Raw genomic sequence first — 19960 nt, 5'->3', positions numbered from 1 at the left:
TAATGATCAGGATGAAGTTTCGCTACACAAATCCAGAGATTTGGATTGGGTTGGGTTAGGTTCAATTTGGATAAATATGAAAATAGATTATCTTTTTTTTTCCCCGTTGGGTTCCATCAAGATCTCTCTGCAAGGGTTCTTCTGCACACCATAATACCTTAGGCTATGCAGTAACAAAAAGAACCAGTTTCGATCCATGTAGCAGCCAAACAGCACCAAATGCAATGCAAAAAAACAAAAAGAACCAGTTTGGATCCATGTAGCAGCCAAACAGCACCAAATGCAATGCAAAAAAACAAAAAGAACCAGTTTAGATCCATGTAGCAGCTAAACAGCACCAAATGCAAGCAAAAATACAGAAGGAACCAATTTGGATCCATGTAGCAGCTAAACAGCACCAAATGCAATGCAAAAATACAAAAAGAACCAGTTTGGATCCATGTAGCAGCTAAACAGCACCAAATGCAATGCAAAACCTTGAACAAAATCATGAAAATTCCTGCCTTCAGAAACAACAAAGATGTACTCCAAATTCACTGATATAAGGTGATGGATCAGCCAATTCATTCCCTTCTAAGAAAGGGAAGCCGATTGATTTATGCCATAATCCCATGTTACTTAAACTAACCCTGCAGCATCTCCTAAAGGAACAAGCTCTTGAACTCACCATTCGCCAATTGGCAGACCCGATTGTAGGCAGTGATGTCTGTACCGAAGGACAGTCATTAATTTAAAAATAAAACATAATTAAAAGACATGATGCATAAGGCAAGGATGAATGAGGGAAATATGAACAAATCCTGCTCCCCACATGTGATATCTGGGTCACTCATCTAGTGGGTCATGCCAAACCACATGATCCAAAATCAGGGTAGGCCAGTCATCAGGTGTGCTATGTACAAACTACGAAGATAAACAGAGAGTACAAATAATTAATCCATAGTGCACATAAAAAATGACCTCATTGAACTGACTTTCACATACGTGGTGGGGCTCACCTGATGAATGACATGGATCTTGCATAAACAGACCACAATGGCATGTGGGAAGAGTGAATTTGCATATGCTCATAGCAATAGCACTGCTTTGGGGAAAGTGGGCCCTCCAAAGGCAACTAGCAAGGTCTCCCATATGTGAGGGAGATCCCACCCATTCACCCAGTGATGTGAACCAAAAAACAGACTGGTCCAGTCATTGAGTAGGCACATGTGCATGTTGAATGTCAAACATGCATTCCACAAGGAAAATTTGTGAGACACAACAATAGAATTTTAATTAAGGAGTAAAACAGTAGTGCAGTAAACAAAAACCCAAGTCAAGGCTCAAGCTCATCAACTGAGCTACAAAGAGTATGAGTTTGTCATGGAGATATGTTTGGCTGAAAACTGTAAGAGAGGAATTAGAATCATACCACATGTTTCACCAAAGTCTGTGCATATTTCGGCGCGGATAGATTGACTGTTATCAGCAATACCAATCACCTCTACAAAATGTGACTTAGGCAATGGCTGAGAGCCTCTTATAGTTAATTGATGGCCATCTGTCGATTGCCCCATCATGGCTCCACCTTCATTTCGCATAACCTGCACTAGTGCCCGAACTCGCCGTCCTACATACAGCTTTAACAGCTCTCCATTGACAAAGACAGCTGGGCTTGACGTATCCATATCCTGCAGAACAACATTAACTAAGGTGGATGGAGAAGACTTATTTTTAATTGCTGCCTTCTTCAAGGCAGTGCAACCTAAACACTGTCAGATGTCCCACACACATGCCTGGTTGAAAGCATGCTGCATGTGGGACAAGTAAACCTCTTGAGCTGTTGATTCTGGCCATTGACCAGAGGGAATGATGATGTTTTGATAGGACCTCAAAATTACAATACCAATACTCCTCGAAAGTAACAGGATCATCCCAAACAGACACCTCAATCAAAAGACACAATTCCACAATACATTAACACGATTTTTTATTTTTATTTTTTTCATTTTATCAAACATTCAAGATTTAGAAGTTTCATGTTCTATGGTGAATCAATCAAGAACCATGAATTCAATCTTCCCATCATGCCACTATCAGATTCAGGCTATGTACCTAATAAAGCATTTGAGCTGCAAATCAAAAGCTTCAATGACGTTCAAGATACCATTGGGGCAATGTGATAAATTGACCAATCCTATCAATGCATTCCATATTTTTACTGTCGAGTTCATCTTTGTTGTGCCCCTACATGTGAAAGGGAGACTCAGGGAATATGGAAAAATAATAATAATAATAATAATAAATTAGGAATTACACACTTAAATTTTTTTTTCTTTTTGAACATTAAAGTCAATATACATATTAAAATCTTTCCTAGATTACATATAGAAAGTAATGCAAGAAGCAATATGGGAACCTCTATTTTTTTTAATGACATTAGGGTGTCCCCACCCCATTTTGACAGGAGACCATTCCCTGCAAATCCATGCAATCACCTGCAATCCACAGGCATCAGGTAATCCCGGGGAGGGGAATTGAACTTGCATTTATGGGGAGCACACCCACAACATTTGCCATTCACCCAAACCCCGTTCGGTTTAATATGGGAACCTCCATTTACACCCACTCTGACTACAATTTAGGAACCTCTATTTACACCCACTCTGACTATGATTTGGGAATCTCTATGTACAACCACTATGTCCAAGTTTCGACATATAGTCCGGAACCAGTAATTTGGTAGTGGCGTTGTCCATAAGCAATACAGTCCCAAACCAGGGCGACATGTCCGCCTATAGTTGGTGAATGATCTGATATGCAAAATCCAACTTAAAAACACCCTTAACTGCTAAATAAACCCTTCCTCTATACTTTTGGCTTCACAATTTACAAGTATCATACTATTATTGTATAACAAATAAGTAGAAAGGATGGGTGTATGTAGCAGCAGCTTGGATGTCTATAGCATTTCTTAGTGATTTTATATAGTATAAAATAGTCATAAACTGTGAAATATGATCTTCGAGGTACATTTGATGCATTCAGTGCTTTGTGCATGCTACGTAGTGTATGAGTTAGAACTGCTGCAGCTCTCATTTCACAGCAAATCCAGATTCTAAAAAGCTTATAACTGAAACCACCGAAAAGGCAATGGAAACATCAACCAAAGCAAAAGAGACGTTGGTACGGTAACTGCATCTGGAGTTGCCACATATATGCAGCATACTACAGGCGAGCAAGATCCATGCCATTCATTGGGCATGCCCGACTGGATATCTGTCCTGTTCCAAAAGTGATGGCGATCCTCTCATCAGGTGGCCCACATGCATACCGTTGAAGATATTGACCAATGGTCCAGATCCAACCAACCCGTGCAGCCCACCAGATGAGAAGAGCAGCACAACTTTTGTGCCAGAGCACGCACTCGGTGGGAACCACCCGATGAACAGTCTTGATCTCGTGCACACATGCCATGTTGACGCATGTGCAGCGAGTTTTGGCTAAGATCAAGTGAAATATCCGTTCTTATCAGAAAAGCAAAATTCACTCACATTAGAGAAGGTGCAGAAACACATTTCTTGAGAGGAATATCATCAAACACATGGAAGTGTTATATATAGGTAAAGAAAGTGAGCGATTAAGATCCGAGACGTACCTTTTCGAGTTCTGTTGGAAATGAGGTGATCTGATTTAGGGTTTTCTTCCTTTGTGAAATCTGAAAATGAAAAGAAAAGGAACGGATCGAATTTAAGGAAGGGAAGAGAAGAGAAAGGAGGAAGAAATGAAACCCTAACCTCAGAGAATCGGTAATTTGAGTATTTTGATTTTATTAGGATTTGAAGGGATTTTTGGGTATTTATATATACCGAGAACAGAAGAAAAAAACCAAAAAAAAAAAAAAAAAGTGGCGGGAATTGGAGATTTTGGCGGGCCTTTCTTTTTTTAAGTTGTGTCGAGGGGAGTGAAGAATGCTAAGGTAGTTTGGGAGATAGGTTGATGGATGAGAAGTTAATACATTAATGCCACATGCACGGACGATTATCTTTGCGATAAATGTTTTTCTATTAACTATCTTTGTCCCACACCTCGTCGCTGCGTGTTTGGCCGGACCAATTCCATGGGATTAGGTGGGATGGAATGGATTTTAAGGTAATGATGGTGGTGTCAGTGTTCGTCCCTTAATCCCATGGGTTTGGGTATAGCCATGGGATATACAGCAGCCTGTTTGGACCGTCCCAAATGGATGGGTTTGCAGCTAAGCTGCTTCTTGTAGTGTGTCTTACTCACTGTTTTATATTTGCCTTAAAACATGTTTATGGCTAAATGTAGGGCGGTGAAAATGATGGACGGAGTGAATATCTCATTGATATCTTGGTGGGCTCCACATAGAGATGAAAATTCACATAATGGGATGGGCAGAATCTATGTTAGCTACGGCAGTGTTTACGACGGCGAGGTATATCCCGCCATCCCAAACGGGGGATGGGATGAGATGGCACAGGATAACCCTCCTAATCCCATCTAATACCATATCCAGCACCCGGCCAAACACACCCACAAGTACTGGTAGGTGCTCTGTGGACCCCACCATGATGCATATGTTATATCCACATCGTCCATCCATTTTTCCAGCTCATTTTAGGGTATGAGGCCAAAAAGGTTAGGCAGATCCAAATCTCAGATAAACCACACACAGGAAATAGTGGTGATTGAACGCCTACCGTTAAATACTTCTTGGGGGACACAAAATTTTTGGATCAAGTAGATATTTGTGTTTCCCCTTGATCCAGGTCCGTGTGACCTAATTAAGAGGTTGGATGGCACATAAACATTACAGTGGGCCCTATGAAGTTTTTAGTGGTGGGCATTCAATCACCACTATTTCTTTTGTGGTCCGCCTGAGATTTGAATGTACCTTCTTTTTGGGGCCGTGCTCTAAAATGAGCTAGAAAAATGAATGGACGGCGTGGATACATGCATCATGGTGGGACCAGAGAGCACCGACCAGTAACCACTTAGGAGGGGTTACTACCGAATCCGTGTCCGTATTGAGGGCGGTATCATGTATGGGGCGGGCCCAGTTGATCTCAGCTTTGATGACCTACGGGCTACGCCAGGATGGGCGTGTGTGGGACCAGCAAAAAACTACCGAGTCTCGGCCGTAAAGGAATGACAATGGTGGGACTAGGGTTTGGCCCATTGGCCCAGCCCAACCATCAAGTGGGCCACCTTTACATGGGAAGAATGGAAGGTCTCGGGCACTTGTTAACGGTTCCCATTTAAAGGATTGGCCCTTGGGATAAGGGGCCCACCGTGATGTATGTGTTTTATGTTCACGCCGTCCATCCATTTTACCAGCTCATTTTAGGGCATGAGCCCAAAAAAGAAGCAGATTGAAAGCTTAAGTGGACACACCACAGGAACTAGTAGGGATAATGACCACCACCGTTGAAAGCTTCCTAAGGCCCACTGTAATGTTTATTTGCCATCCTACCTGTTCATAAGGTCACACAGACCTAGATGAACGGTAAACATAAATATCAGCTTGATCCAAAACTTTTGCAGCCCCAAAGAAGTTTCCAGTGGTAGGAATTCAATCACCACTGTTTTTCTTCGGTGTGTTGAACTTTAGATCTGCTTCATTTTTAGGCTCATGCCCTAAATGAGCTGGCAAAATGGATGGATGGCGTGTATCAAAAACTAACATCACGGTGGGGCCACCAAGGCATGGTCAATCCACTTCATAAAGACGTTAACCTTCGGATCAAGGACATGTTTATGCAAACTAATTGTATTTTGGTGATACCGGAAACCAAAAAGGAAAAATATCTTACATTGTATTAATCCCACGGTTGGTCAGGAGGGGCCAGCCCAGCCTATTACAGCCGCTAAGGCCATATCGGATGGGCCACGGCCGGTAAATCACATTGGTCAGGAGATCCTAACAATCAGCTAATCTGTATGGTCAGATATAAGATAAAGGGCACCCTTTCCTAATACTCAAGGAGAAAATGACCACTGTAGACAAAACCTTTTATCCAGCGGTTTTTATGAAGGAATACAAACCTTAGTTACCAACTTAGACTAGCACGTGCGGACAGCGACTTTGAGGACGAAACTACCCCTCCTTTTCACTGCGAAGACGAGCGCTGACGCTCCTCCAACTGAGAGTTGTACGAACGGCTTAAAAGAGATCAAAGTTACATGGCCCCACAGCTATATATTTATTATATCCACAACGTTCATCCGTATTTCGAGATCATTTCGGAGCATTATCCCCAAAAAAAATCATATCCAAAGATCAACTGGACCACACCACAAAGAGCAGCGGGGAAATTGATTTTCACCGTTAAAACTTTTGTAGGGTCCACCATAACATTTATTTTCCATCCAATCTATTCATAAGGTCACAAAGGCCTGGATGAAGAGGAAAAACAAATTTCATAGTGATCCAATACTTCTGTAACCCCTTAAAGGGTTTCAATGGTAGACGTTCAATTTTCCCATTTTACAGTGTGGTCCACTTGATAGTTAGATCTGTCTTATTTTTTGTCTCAAGCCTTAATATGAGCTCGCCAAATAGATGGACGGTTTGGATATAACACAAACCTTATGGTGGGGCCCACAGAAGCAACGAAAATTTCATATAAAAAAAAAATCATGGATGAATCGCAGATTCCGGGATTCCATCGCAGCTTGCTGTACGATTTGGGGATGGATCGCGGAATCCACGATTCCACCCCCGATCTATGGCTACAGATTATAACCGTAGCTATAACTGTATCACTATCCAATTTATTTATTTATTTATTTTTTTTTTTACATGAAGAATTTTATTCTACCTACATTTTCTCTAACACATATTTATATAAATATGTATATATAAGCATATAAAAAAATTTCTCACCTTTTTTCATTTCTTTCTTTATTCATATAACAAGAATATCTTCTAAACCAAAATTAGTTACTTGACGTACATATATGATTTTAGAATGAAAGTTGGGCGGGTTCAACCCGACCAACCTGTGACCCACACAACATTGGGTTGGGCTTGGGTAGGATGTATCAGGTTTGGTCTTGGGGTTGGGCCATACAAATACCAACCCAATAAAACTTGGAAACGGAATCACCGGGATTGACCGTCAAATGCATGGAAATGACCGTGAAGTGAAAGGAATTGACCATGAAGTGTATCAAAATGACCTTGAATCTAAACGGAATCGTCGAAATTGACTGTGAAATGCATGGAAATGACCGTGAAGTTAAGCAAATTGACCGTGAAATGCGTGGAAATGATTGTGAAGTGTATCGAAATGACGACGAATCTAAACGGAATCGTTGGAAATGATCGTGAAATGAAGCGAATTGACCATGGAATGCATGGAAATGACTGTGAAGTGAAGGGAATTGATCGAGTGCATGGAAATGATCATGAATCTAAACGGAATCGTTGGAATTGACTGTGAAATGCATGAAAATGACCGTGAAGTGAAGCGAATTGAATGTGAAATGCGTGGAAATGACCGTGAAGTGAAGGGAATTGACCGTGAAGTGCATCGAAATGACCGTGAATCTAAACGAAATCGCTAGAAATGACCGTGAAATGCGTAGAAATGACCGTGAAGTTAAGTGAATTGACCGTGAAATGCATGAAAATGACCATGAAGTGAAGGAAATTTACTAGAAATTGAGCGGGACAAACTGAAAATTGAGTAGGCCAAACTGAAAATTGAGCGGGCCAAACTGAAAATTGAGCGAGACAAACTGAAAATTGAGCGGGCCAAACTGGAAATTGAGCGGGTCCTACATGGTTTTCCCATGGAATATCTCTGAGTAGATATCCTTTTATCTATGTGCATGCCTCTCTCTCAAATTGGGATCTAATTGAAAGGGGATAGAGATGAGGTTGGATACAAAGACCTTATCCCTATTGTAAACCAACTCTTCCTAATCCTCTCAGATTCTCTTTATAAAAAGAGGAACTCTCTCAGTGTAGAGGCATCCCGAAACTGCAGAGAGGAAAAACCAAGAGGAATACGAGAAAATACCCTATTGTCCATTAGGCTTCCATATGTTCTAAACCCTCGATATGCCATCATACAAACACCAACCGATAAAACTTGGAAATAAAATCGGCGGGATTGATTGTCAAATGCATGGAAATGACCTCAAAGTGAAGGGAATTGACCGTGAAGTGCATCGAAATGACCGTGAATCTAAACGGAATCGTCGGAATTGACCGTGAAATGCATGAAAATGACCGTGAAGTGAAGCAAATTGAACGTGAAATGCGTGGAAATGACCGTGAAGTGAAGGGAATTGACCGTGAAGTGCATTGAAATGACCATGAATCTAAACCCTGGCTAATTAGGCTTTCATATGTTCTAAACCCTGGCTAATCAGGCTCATCTATCAAAAGCAGTCCATCGAAACTAGAATAGGACTGCTGATTACTGACGCACGATCAAGGATGTAATTAGGCTATTGACCGCAGCACCAGCCAATTAGCTGATCTGTGAGCTCCATGATGATGTATCTCTTTTATCCTCTCAGTTCAATCATTTAGCCGGCTCATTTTATGGCATAAGACAAAAAATGAGACGTACAAATCTAAGGTGAACCATACTACAAGAACACAATGTTGACTGAATATCCACCATTAAAAACTAGTAGGTGACCTAACATGAGCCAGCTATCTAGTGCAAAAGCTATGGGCCCCACTATGAAGTATGTGTTTAATCCATGCTGTTCATCCATTCTTTCAGCTCATTTTAAGGCATGAGTCCAAAAATGAAGTGATCCAAAGCTCAGGTGGATCAAACCACAAGATACAATAGTGAGAATGATGTCCACATTTGAAACCTTCCCAGGGCCTAAAGTGATGGTTATTTGCCATCTAACCTGCTCATGAGTTCACACGATGTACGATGGGTAAACACAAATATCAACTTGATCCAAAGCTTTTTTGTGCGTTAAAGAAGTTTCCAATAGTAAGCATTCAATCCCCACAGTTTTCTGTGGGGTAGTTCACTTGAGCTTTAGATCTGCCTCATTTTTTGGCTCATAGCCTAAAATGAGCTGAAATAAATTGGATAGATTGTTGATAAAACACATACATAATGGTGTGGCTCACATAGCTTTGACACCAACTATCCGGCTGGTGCTGGGGTCACCGACCAAACCGCGTCCTTGTGGGATCATTGGCGCTCATAAAGGTGGTTCTGATGGTGAATTTTCTGTTTCTTAAAATTTTCGTTGGTTGGGTGGGTCAGGCATGTATAAAGAAATGGACGGTTGAAACAATGATAACCGACGGTATACATTCAACATGAGTGTGTCGGTTGGCCGATGGGTAGGCTTGCTTCAGTGCGTTCGGCGCATCTACGTATTCCGGTTGAACTTGTAGTGGGCATATCCAAAGGGCGATGACATAGAGGAGAGGAAAAAATCGGAGTATGGTAAAGCCATCTATACCCAGTACACTTGGCAGTGTGAGGTGCAAATCTGTCCATCCATATTTACTAATCAGCATGGATCGTTTACGCCTCAAAAATTACAGCTACTTAACAATCCTTAGGCCTATTTGGGAGCGTGGATTTGTAAAACCCTGGATTTGGAACCCCCAAGATTAGAAACCCCCTAGATTTGCAATCCTTCCAGTGTGCTTGGTGAGGGAACCTAGGAATTTAGCGAGGGAACCTAGAAATTCAGTGAGGGAACTGAAGAATTGAGCGACGCCCGCTCAATTTCCAGTTTATCCCGCTCAATTTTCAGTTTGGCCTGCTCAATTTTCAGTTTGTCCCACTCAATTTCCAATTTGACCCCAAACTGAAAATTGAGCGGGCCAAACTCGAAATTGAGGCTAGACGAGTTCATCATCTTAGAGCTAGTTAAAATTGGTTGGGTTCAATTAAGTATAGTCTAGGTTGAGCCTAATCTAGTTTTAATATATATATATATATATATATATATATATATATATACACACAATCCTATGGAAAAAATAAATGAAAAGAGAGAGAACATATGAGAGGTGATCCTTATCTCCTTTGATGGTTCAAGCTGCATGTGTCCTACCCAACTTATAAGGAGAAGTTATATGGGTCTTGGAATAATGTTGGTGACAAATCCACCTTGTCTATTAATATTATCATATTGTGTTAGGACATGACTCTAAAAATGAGATAAATCTAAAATCTCAAATAATCTATGCTATAAGAGATAGTGGAGATGGAAATTGATGCATTGTGATGATTGAGTTCGAGTATGCTTGCCAACAAAGCAAGATTTTCTTGTTTGTTGACATGTGATTGGGCTACATTATTACATCAATCAAGTTCGGGTTCGGGATCGGGTTTAGGTTTGGGTTTTCAAGTTTAGGTTTAGGTTTAAGTTAGGGAGTTGAGATTAGGATTAGGTGTAAGTTTACGTTTAGGGATTTAAGAATACATTTAGGTTTTAGATTTAGGTTTAGGTTTTAGGTTATATGTTTATGTTATAGGTTTAGGGAATTGAGAATATGTTAAGGTTTAGGTTTAGGAAATCAAGTTCAATGTGTTTAACTTCCACTAAAACCATATGCTTGTTTGCGTAAAAATAGACTTGTTGATGCTTTATGCCATGAGAGTTTCACCTTCTCTATTAACTGCATCGTACCACAACAACATAATCACTAAATCACGTGGATGATGAACAAAATATGAAATCCAGTAAAAATAAATAAAAATGAACCTCTTTGTTGCTAGCACTGATAGCTCAACCAAACAAAGAAGAGACTATCTTCTAGCCAGCAAGATTAGAAAAGAGTGACCTAACGTAACCAAATCAAGAGAAATAGAAGATGCAAAATAGGCAAAAAAATAGCCCACACCACCAAGACCATCCTATGTCAGTATGTTCTGCAATGAATTATGACAACCATGGGAACTATGAAATCCAAATGCACTTTTACATCAAGTGTTGAAACTCGAAAGCAACCCATTCAAGTGACTGTTATTGAATCATAATACAAAATCAAAGCAAGGTCATTGATATGAAGGATTTTTGTCCTTCAAAGTATATGCTAAGAAATAAAGAAACAACTTAAAAGAAAAAAGTACAGGTTTGACGACATAAATGGATAAGTATTGCAGACTGCATGCAATGCAAATGTTCATCAGATCATGGTGCTAAGGCCAAGAACTGTCAGTAGAACTGCAAATGCAGCTTGGAAGAAGCAAGAATCCATCTATTTTCTTTCTTTCATCAACTTGGGGAGAACCCCAACTGACCAAAAATCCTCTTAATGTCAGTCACCTTAAAGGGTATCAGGGAATTTTTGAATGCTAGGTCAAAGGTCAGTGACTTTATGTTTGGATTTCAAATTGAAGTGTAGAAATGCCGCACAGTCTCAGCGTCGGCATTGTTGTAGGTTCCCTCGCTCAATTTCTAGCTTTCCTCGCTCAAATCCTAGATTGCCTCGCTCAATTTCCAGTTTGGCCCGCTAAAATTCTAGTTTGTCCCGCTCATTTCCATGTTTGCCCGCTCAATTTCCAGTTTATCCCGCTCATTTTCCAGTTTGGCTCGTCATTTTCCAGTTTGGCCCACTCAATTCCCATTTTGTACCGCTCATTTTTCAGTTTGTCTCGCTCATTTTTCAGTTTGTCCCGCTCATTTTCCAGTTTGGCCCGCTCATTTTCCAGTCATTTTCTAGTTTGTCCCGCTTATTTTCCAGTTTGGCCCGCTCAATTTCGGTTTGGCTGCTCAATTTTGATTTAGGCCCACTCGATTTCGATTTGTCTGCTCAATGTCGATTTGGCCCGCTAAATTTTCGATTTGTCGCTCGATTTCCGGTTTGTCCGCTCAAATGAATATTCCAAGGACTACTAGTTGAGCACTAAAATAAATCCCCAACTAAAAGGAGTAATATGCATATGAAAGAATCTATTTCTTACAAGGGAAAATAAATCATGCCTACATAAAGAAAACATAGCAACTTACAGTTTCCCCATCAGTTATGGTAACAGATCCACTGGCTTGTCTTCCAATAAGACCCGTCTCAACCACGATCTGCAATAATGAATAGGATTCCCTGATAGCTGGTACTTTCGGAGAGATGCAGTTGATTATATCATACAGAAATGCTGATTTATTGTGGGCCCTATTGTCGATGGAGCATAAATATATAAAATCATATTGATTGATCAATCTTTGTTATCTAATTAATCTTCTTCTTTGTTGTCTATGATTTTTCTAAGATTATGTTTTCTACAAAAGTTTTGGTTTCAGTTGATTGTGGCCCTTTTTAGGTCTTTTCTTATTTTTATATTTTTAGAGATTCAATTGTGTTTTTAATAGCTATTGGTTGAGCTAATATAGTATGCCATGTTTTGGTTTTTGAAGTGTTTGTTAAAGCTTATACAACATGCCATTCAGGATTTAAGGAGTTCTACATGTGGGGGCCATTGTTCAGTTATCCAAACTACTGATAGTTGCCTTTAGGACCCACGAAAGTGCTTAAGATTCCTTAATTACCAGTTTGGCCCGCTCATTTTTCAGTTTGCTCTGCTCATTTTTTTCATTTCAATTTTTATTTGGTCTGCTCATTTCCATGTTTGCTCGCTCAATTTTGATTTTGCCCATTGAAATTCTAGTTTGTCCGCTCATTTCCATGTTTGCCGCTCAATTTTCAATTTATCCCACTCAATTTCCAATTTATCCCGCTCAATTTTCGTTTGTCCTCGATTTCGGTTTGTCGCTCAATTTCAATTTGGCCGCTCAATTTCGGTTTGTCCGCTCGATTTTGATCTGTCCGCTCATTTTCATGTTTGCCGCTCAATTTCATCTTGCTGAAATTCTAGTTTTTTTCGCTCATTTCCATGTTTGCCCACTCAATTTCGAGTTTGGCCGCTCAATTTTCGATTTGGCCCACTCAATTTTCGGTTTGGCCGCTCAATTTCTAGTTTGTCCGCTCAATTTCTATTTGTCACTTCATGGTCATTTCCATGCATTTCACGGGCAATCGGCGATTCCGTTTCATTTCACGGTCATTTCCATGCATTTCATGGTCAATCCGGCGATTCCGTTTCATTTCACGGTCGTTTGGTCAATTGTTTCATTTCACGGTCATTTCCATGCATTTCATGGTCAATCCCGACGATTAGTTTCATTTCCATGCATTTCATGATCATTTCCCTTAACTTCACGATCATTTCCATGCATTTCACAATCAATCCCGATGATTCCATTTCATTTCACGGTCAATCCTGGCGATTCCATGGTCATTTTCATGCATTTCCTGGCAATTCCCGAGACCTCAACCCAAGCCCAACCCAAGTTTTATCGAGTTGTTGTCATTTTCATGCATTTCATGGTCACTCTTTTCTAATCTTGCTGGCTAGAAGATAGTCTCTTCTTTGTTTGGTTGAGTTATCAGTGCTAGCAACAAAGAGGTTCATTTTTTTTACTGGATTTCATGATTTTGTTCATCATCCACATGATTTAGTGATTATGTTGTTGTGGTACGATGCAATTAATAGAGAAGGTGAAACTCTCATGGCATAAAGCATCAACAAGTCTATTTTTACGCAAACAAGCAAATGGTTTTAGTGGAGGTTAAACACATTGAACCAGATTTCCTAAACCTAAACCTTAACGTATTATCAATTCCCTAAACCTATAACCTAAACATATAACCTAAAACCTAAACCTAAATCTAAAACCTAAATGTATTCTTAAATCCCTAAACGTAAACCTACACCTACTCTTAATCTCAACTCCCTAACCTAAACCTAAACCTAAACTTGAAAACTCAAACCTAAACCCGATCCCGAACCCGAACTTGATTGATGTAATAATGTAGCCCAATCACATGGCAACAAACAAAAAAATCTTGCTTTGTTGGCAAGCATACTCGAACTCAAGCATCACAATGCATCAATTTCCATCTCCACTATCTCTTATAGCATAGTTTATTTGAGATTTTGGATTTATCTCATTTTTAGAGTCATGTCCTAACACAATATGATAATATTAATAGGCAAGGTGGATTTGTCACCAACATTATTCCAAGACCCATATAACTTCTCCTTATAAGAAGTTGGGTAAGGCACATGCAGCTTGAACCATCAAAGGAGATAAGGATCACCTCTCATATGTTCTCTCTCTTTTCATTTATTTTTTCCATAGGATTGTATGTATGTATATATATACACAGACTCACCATAGGATGCACCTGGCCATATGCGAGTGCACACAGACTCACCAAGATTTGTATTTTCATCAGTATTGTAATTGTACTTGTAATTGATTGAATGAAGGACTGTAATTGATTCATTATTAAACGAATGATTATAATTGTAAGTTTTAGTCTGAATGAAGGATTGTAATTGATTCATTATTGAATGAATGATTGTCATTGAATGTATATATAATTATGCAGGTGGTAATTAAATGAATGAATGATTATAATGTTTTTAAATGTAGGAAATTGCCTGCTAGTCACATGTGGGATTAACTTTTTATAAATATGTGTTAAGAGAAAATATAGGTAGAATAAAATTCTCCATCTAAAAGAAACGAAAAAAAAATCAGGGTATAGTTATAGCTACGGTTATAAACCGTAGCCATAGATCGGCGAACCTCACAGCGAGTTGGGGTGGAATCGCCAAATCCGCGATTGATCTCCGATCATCACAGCGACTTGCGGTGGAATCCCAAGATCCGCGATTAATCCATTTTTTTGACATGGAGAATTTTATTCGTATTCATTTCTTTGACATGGAGAATTTTATTCCACCTACACATAGTTATAATTAATATGTATATATAAATATATAAACAAAATTTTATCTCTTTTTTCTCCATTTCTTTCTTTAACCATATAACAAGAATATCTTCTAAACCAAAATTAGTTACTTGATGTATCATATAGGATTTTATGGCTGAAAGTTGGGCGGGACAAACTAGAAATTGAGCGGGCCAAACCGAAAATTGAGTGGGACAAATGAAATTCAACAAGACAAACCGAAATTGAGCGAGCCAAACCGAAAATTGAGCGGGACAAAGCGGAAAATGAGTGGGACAAACCGGAAATTGAGCGGGCCAAACTAGAAATTGAGTGGGACAAAGTGAAAATTGAGCGGGCAAACATAGAAATGAACGGGACAACTCGAAATTGAGCAGGCCAAACTAGAATTTCAGCCATTCCATCGAAATTGAGCGGGCCAAATCGGAAATTGAGGGACCAAACTCGAAATTGAGCGGGCCTAACTAGAATTTGAGCAGGAACAAGCTGGAAAATGAGCGGGCCAAACAGAAATTGAGCGGGACAAACCGGAAATTGAGCGGGCCATCCACCTCCAGAGCCAGAACAGACCTGAACAATGCATGGAAATTACCGTGAAAAGATACGAAATCGCCGTAATTGACCGTGAAATGCATGGTAATGACTGTGAAGTAAAGACATCATTCACAACAATATACAGCTCCTACAAAATTAACATCAAACCTAAGACAACTCGGATTGAAAGGCCAACTCGAGGCGAGTAAAGTTGAGTTCAAGCCGAGTTCAACCATGGTGTATTGCAACTCGACTCGACTCGAACTCGACTTGACTCAGCATGGACGAGTCAAGCCGAGCTTGGCCCACCTCGACACGAGTCGAACTCGACTTAATCCATCCATCATGAAGGAAAGAAAATTTAATAAGAGGTCCCAACTTAATGACTCCAAAAACCCACTCAACTACTTCTTCTATGTACAACCGCATGGGCTTGGATATGTGTATGGTTGTATGAAACCCTCCCATACTCTATGGTTTTTTGCATAAACCCAACAATAAGGCTACCAGTTCTGGATATGTAGGACCAATTCCAATCAATGGAATTTGATTAGATATGTGGGCCTCAAATTAGACCTTAAATCATGTCCTGAGTCTACCACTAGCCAGCCATGGGACCAAGTCCTTCATTACATAGACAACATTCCAATGGCTATGTTGCTGAAACTGCTTAGTAGGAAATCTTCATCCTTCCCTATTGTCATTTCAGGGCTTTTTCCTAAAAATATGAGGGATATAAATCTTAGATGTACCACAATACAGGAAAACAATAGTGATTGGATATCCATCATTTAAATCCTCCTGAGGCCAACTGTACTGTTTATCTGAAATCCAATCTGTTTATTACATCATAAAGACCCAGATGAAGGCTAAAAACAAAGATCAGCTTGATCCAATACTTTTATGGCCACCAAAAGGTTTTTAATGGTCGATGTTCATTAAACATTGTTTCTTATAATGTGGTCCAATTGAGATCAGGATATACCACATTTTTTTGTATAATATCATAAAACGATATATAAAAAAGACGGACAGCATGGTTGAAACACATACATCATGATGGGGCCCACAGAGCACCGAACACCAGCCATTAGCTGGTGGTAGGGGGAGTAGTCAATCCGTTTCATGTAGTATATCAATGCCATCGATCTGTTTTTCTATCTGATTAAGGGGTTGAGCCCCAAATTGAAGCATATCAAAATATTAAGTGGATCATACCATAGGAAACAGTGGGCATAATGATTTTCTAGTTTGCCCCGCTGATTTCATGTTTCCCCTGCTCATTTTCCAGTTTGTCCCGCTCATTTTCCCGTTTGTCCCGCTCATTTTTCAGTTTGTCCCGCTCATTTTCTAGTTTGTCCGCTCATTTTCGGTTTGGCGGTTTGGCTGCTTAATTTCGATTTGGCTCGCTCAATTTCTAGTTTGACGCTCATTTTCTGTTTGGCCCGCTCATTTTCGAGTTTGTCCTGCTTAATCAAATGGTCAATTCGGTCAATTCGCTTCACTTCACGGTCATTTCCATGCATTTCACGGTCATGCCCGGTGATTCCGTGTTGATTCACGATCATTTCCATGCATTTCACGGTCAATCACGGGGATTCCATGTTGATTCACGGTCATTTCCATGCACTTCACGGTCATTTCCCTCACTTCACGGTCATTTCCATGCCTCGCTGAATTTCTAGCTTCCCTCACTCACGGTCAATTCGCTTCACTTCACGGTCATTTTCATGCATTTAACGGTCAATCCTGGCGATTCCATTTTGATTCACGGTCATTTCCATGCATTTCATGGTCAATTTTCTTCACTTCACGGTCATTTTTATGCATTTCACGGTCAATCCTGGCGATTCCGTTTTGATTCACGGTCATTTGCATGCATTTCACGATCAATTTCCTTCACTTCACAGTCATTTCCATGCATTTCACGGGCAATCCCGGCGATTCCGTTTCATTTCACGGTCATTTCCATGCATTTCGCGGTCAATCCCGGCGATTTCGTTTCATTTCATGGTCATTTTCATGCATTTCACGATCAATCCCGACGATTCCGTTTCATTTCACGGTCATTTCCATGCATTTCACGGTCATTTCCTTTCACTTCATGGTCATTTTCATGCATTTCATGGTCAATCCTAGCGATTCCATTTCATTTCACGGTCATTTCCATGCATTTCATGGTCATTTCCCTTTATTTCACGGTCATTTCCATACATTTCATGGTCATTTACATGCATTTCATGGTCATTTTCCTTCATTTCACGGTCATTTCCATGCATTTCCTGGCAATTTCCAAGACTTCAACCCAAGCCCAACCCAAGTTTTATTGAGTTGTTGTTTGTATGACCCAACCCCAAGACCAAACTCGATACATCTTGACCAAGCCCAACCCAATGTCAGGTCAGTCACAAGTTGGTCGGGTTGAGCCCGCCCAACTTTCAGCCCTAAAATTATATATGGTACGTTAAGTAACTAATTTGGGTTTAGAAAATATTCTTATTATATGAATAAAGAAAGAAATGAAAAAAAAAAGAGATTTTTTTTATATTCTTATATTTACATATTTATATAAATATGTGTTAGAAAAAAATGTAGGTAGAATAAAATTCTCCATGTTAAAAAAAAAAAAAAAAAAAAAAAAGAAAGAAAGTGTGTTGGGATACGGCTATAGCTACGGTTATAGCAACGGTTATAATCCGTAGCCATAGATCAGGGGTGCAATTGCCAGGTTTACGATTAATCGCCAAAAGGGACAGCAACTTGTGGTGGGATACGGCTATAGCTACGGTTATAATCCGTAGCTATAGATCGGGGGTGGAATCGCAAGATTCACGATTAATCGCCGATAGGGACAGCAACTTGCGGTGGAATCCTGGAATCTACGATTGATCGCCGACTTACTGCTATAGCTACGGATTATAACCGTAGCTATATCCGTATCGCTGTCCGCACGCCATTACCATTCTACTTGAACGTCGACCGTTGAAACCCTTTTAGGGGCCACACAAGTTTTGGATCATTATGAAAATCGTTTTTCCTCTTCATCCAGGTCTTTGTGGCCTTATGAATAGATTGGATGGAAAATAAATGTTATGGTGGGCCCTACAAAAGTTTTAACGATGAAAATCAATTTTCCGCTGCTCTGTGTGGTGTGGCCCAGTTGATCATTGGATATGATTTTCTTTTTTTGGATAATGCTCCGAAATGATCTCGAAATATGGATGAACGTTGTGGATATAATAAATACATAGCTGTGGGGCCATGTAACTTTGATCTCTTTTAAGCCGCTCGCACAACTGTCAGTTGGAGGAGCGTCAGCGCTCGTCTTCGCAGTGAAAGTGAAAAGGAGGGGTAGTTTCGTCCTCAACGTCGCTGTCCGCACGTGCTAGTCGAAGTTGGTAACTTAAGTTTGTATTCCAACATAAAAACCGCTGGGTAAAAGGTTTTGTCTACAGTGGTCATTTTCTCATACTCAAGACTTGGCTTGTAGGGCCGTGAATTTGGATGGCCCATCTAGTGGATCCGATCAAGCCACCTTCACCAGCCCATGTGGACACCTCGTTTCATACATTTTTCAAGGATCAGCACGTCCCGGTTCCCTCGTCAGTTGGAATGCTGGATCACCCAACAGTTGCAGAATTTGGAAGCATCACGGCCATTGCGTAGCCTATTAGATGGGCGGTTCTGATCACCCTACACGCAGCCAGCCTAATATGAGAGGACACAACGCATAGACATCTAAAGTAACTCTTTAAGTATACAAAATAAGGCTACCCAGTCCAAAAGACTCGCTTGATTCATTACCTAGTCCACAAAATAAGGCTCCAAAATAGATGGTTTTCGTTTCAACAAAAAAGCTGCATCCTCCGGAAGCTACAACAGAAGTCCAGCCAAATTGAGTCCGTATCAACCATTGTCTACCATTCCAGCTTGTATCAACCATAGTCCATTATCACAGCACCTTAACACGGTCAAGCTCACCATACCAGCTTGTATCAACCATAGTCCATTATCACAGCACCTTACAAAGTAAGCTCTACCATACCAGCATGTTGTATCCACCATATCACCTAACACAGTAAAGCTTAACATACCAGCTTGTATCAAAGAGATAGCAGGGAAAGGATGTCATTGAAAATTGAGGAAGCGACGGCAAGACATTCTCCATGTGGGTGTCTTAACAGTGCATGCGAGTAGAATAAATTCCTAGCCAAAAGTAAATACGAGGGCAAGCCCAAAGCATTAGTCTCGCTTGTGCAGAATCCCCAGGACTCTTCAATTCAATTAGGCTCAAAATGCTGGTGCAGCATATACCTAAAGAACAGCTGGTCTTCAAGATTCTCTGCAGCTTTCACAATTTTTTAGCAAACGACTGGGGCTTCGGTCCAACCCAGCAATAGTGGCAGATCAGCTGGTTTTTTTTTTTTTTGCTTTTTTTTTATTATTATTAAACAGTGATCATGAATGCCACTCACATTAGTATCAAGCTTGCAGACATTAGAATGCATGGTGTCACACTGGGAATGCACTGCAATAAATCCATCCCAAAATATGAGATAAACACCCACGCATAATAAATGTCTGCATTGGTGACACATTCATCCCTAAGCTATGGAATCCAATGTCATGTCAGCGTTAATGGTATTGGGTCAGCATGTC

General features: G+C 40.2%; 1 protein-coding gene across 2 annotated transcripts; it reads right to left on the bottom strand.

Moving 5' to 3' along the window:
- Positions 1–354: 354 nt before the first annotated feature.
- Positions 355–19697, bottom strand: LOC131225959 (replication protein A 14 kDa subunit-like). 2 transcript variants are annotated; one of them, XM_058221585.1, is made up of 4 exons: positions 19106–19697; positions 3638–3697; positions 1412–1670; positions 355–706 (listed from the first exon to the last, which is right to left on the bottom strand). In XM_058221585.1, exons 3-4 carry the CDS (start codon positions 1665–1667, stop codon positions 642–644), a joined length of 321 nt encoding a protein of 106 aa, XP_058077568.1. In that variant the 5' UTR covers positions 1668–1670; positions 3638–3697; positions 19106–19697; the 3' UTR covers positions 355–641. The 2 variants fall into 2 exon arrangements, with proteins under 2 accessions (XP_058077568.1, XP_058077567.1); XM_058221584.1 differs by lacking the exon at positions 19106–19697 and adding an exon at positions 3777–3881.
- Positions 19698–19960: the final 263 nt, after the last annotated feature.

The sequence above is a fragment of the Magnolia sinica genome, chromosome 14 (assembly GCF_029962835.1).
Source record: "Magnolia sinica isolate HGM2019 chromosome 14, MsV1, whole genome shotgun sequence".
Taxonomy (NCBI): Eukaryota; Viridiplantae; Streptophyta; class Magnoliopsida; order Magnoliales; family Magnoliaceae; genus Magnolia; species Magnolia sinica.
The sequence above is the reverse complement of the archived record's forward strand: the minus strand, read 5'-3'. Positions and strand labels throughout refer to the sequence as shown.

Excerpts from the sequence above, each read along its gene's own strand:
- LOC131225959 (XM_058221585.1), bottom strand. The coding sequence starts at position 1,667 with ATGGATACGTCAAGCCCAGCTGTCTTTGTCAATGGAGAGCTGTTAAAG. Across the intron at positions 707-1,411 it reads AGACTTTGGTGAAACATGTG|ACATCACTGCCTACAATCGG; the intron begins GTATGATTCTAA and ends CCTTCGGTACAG.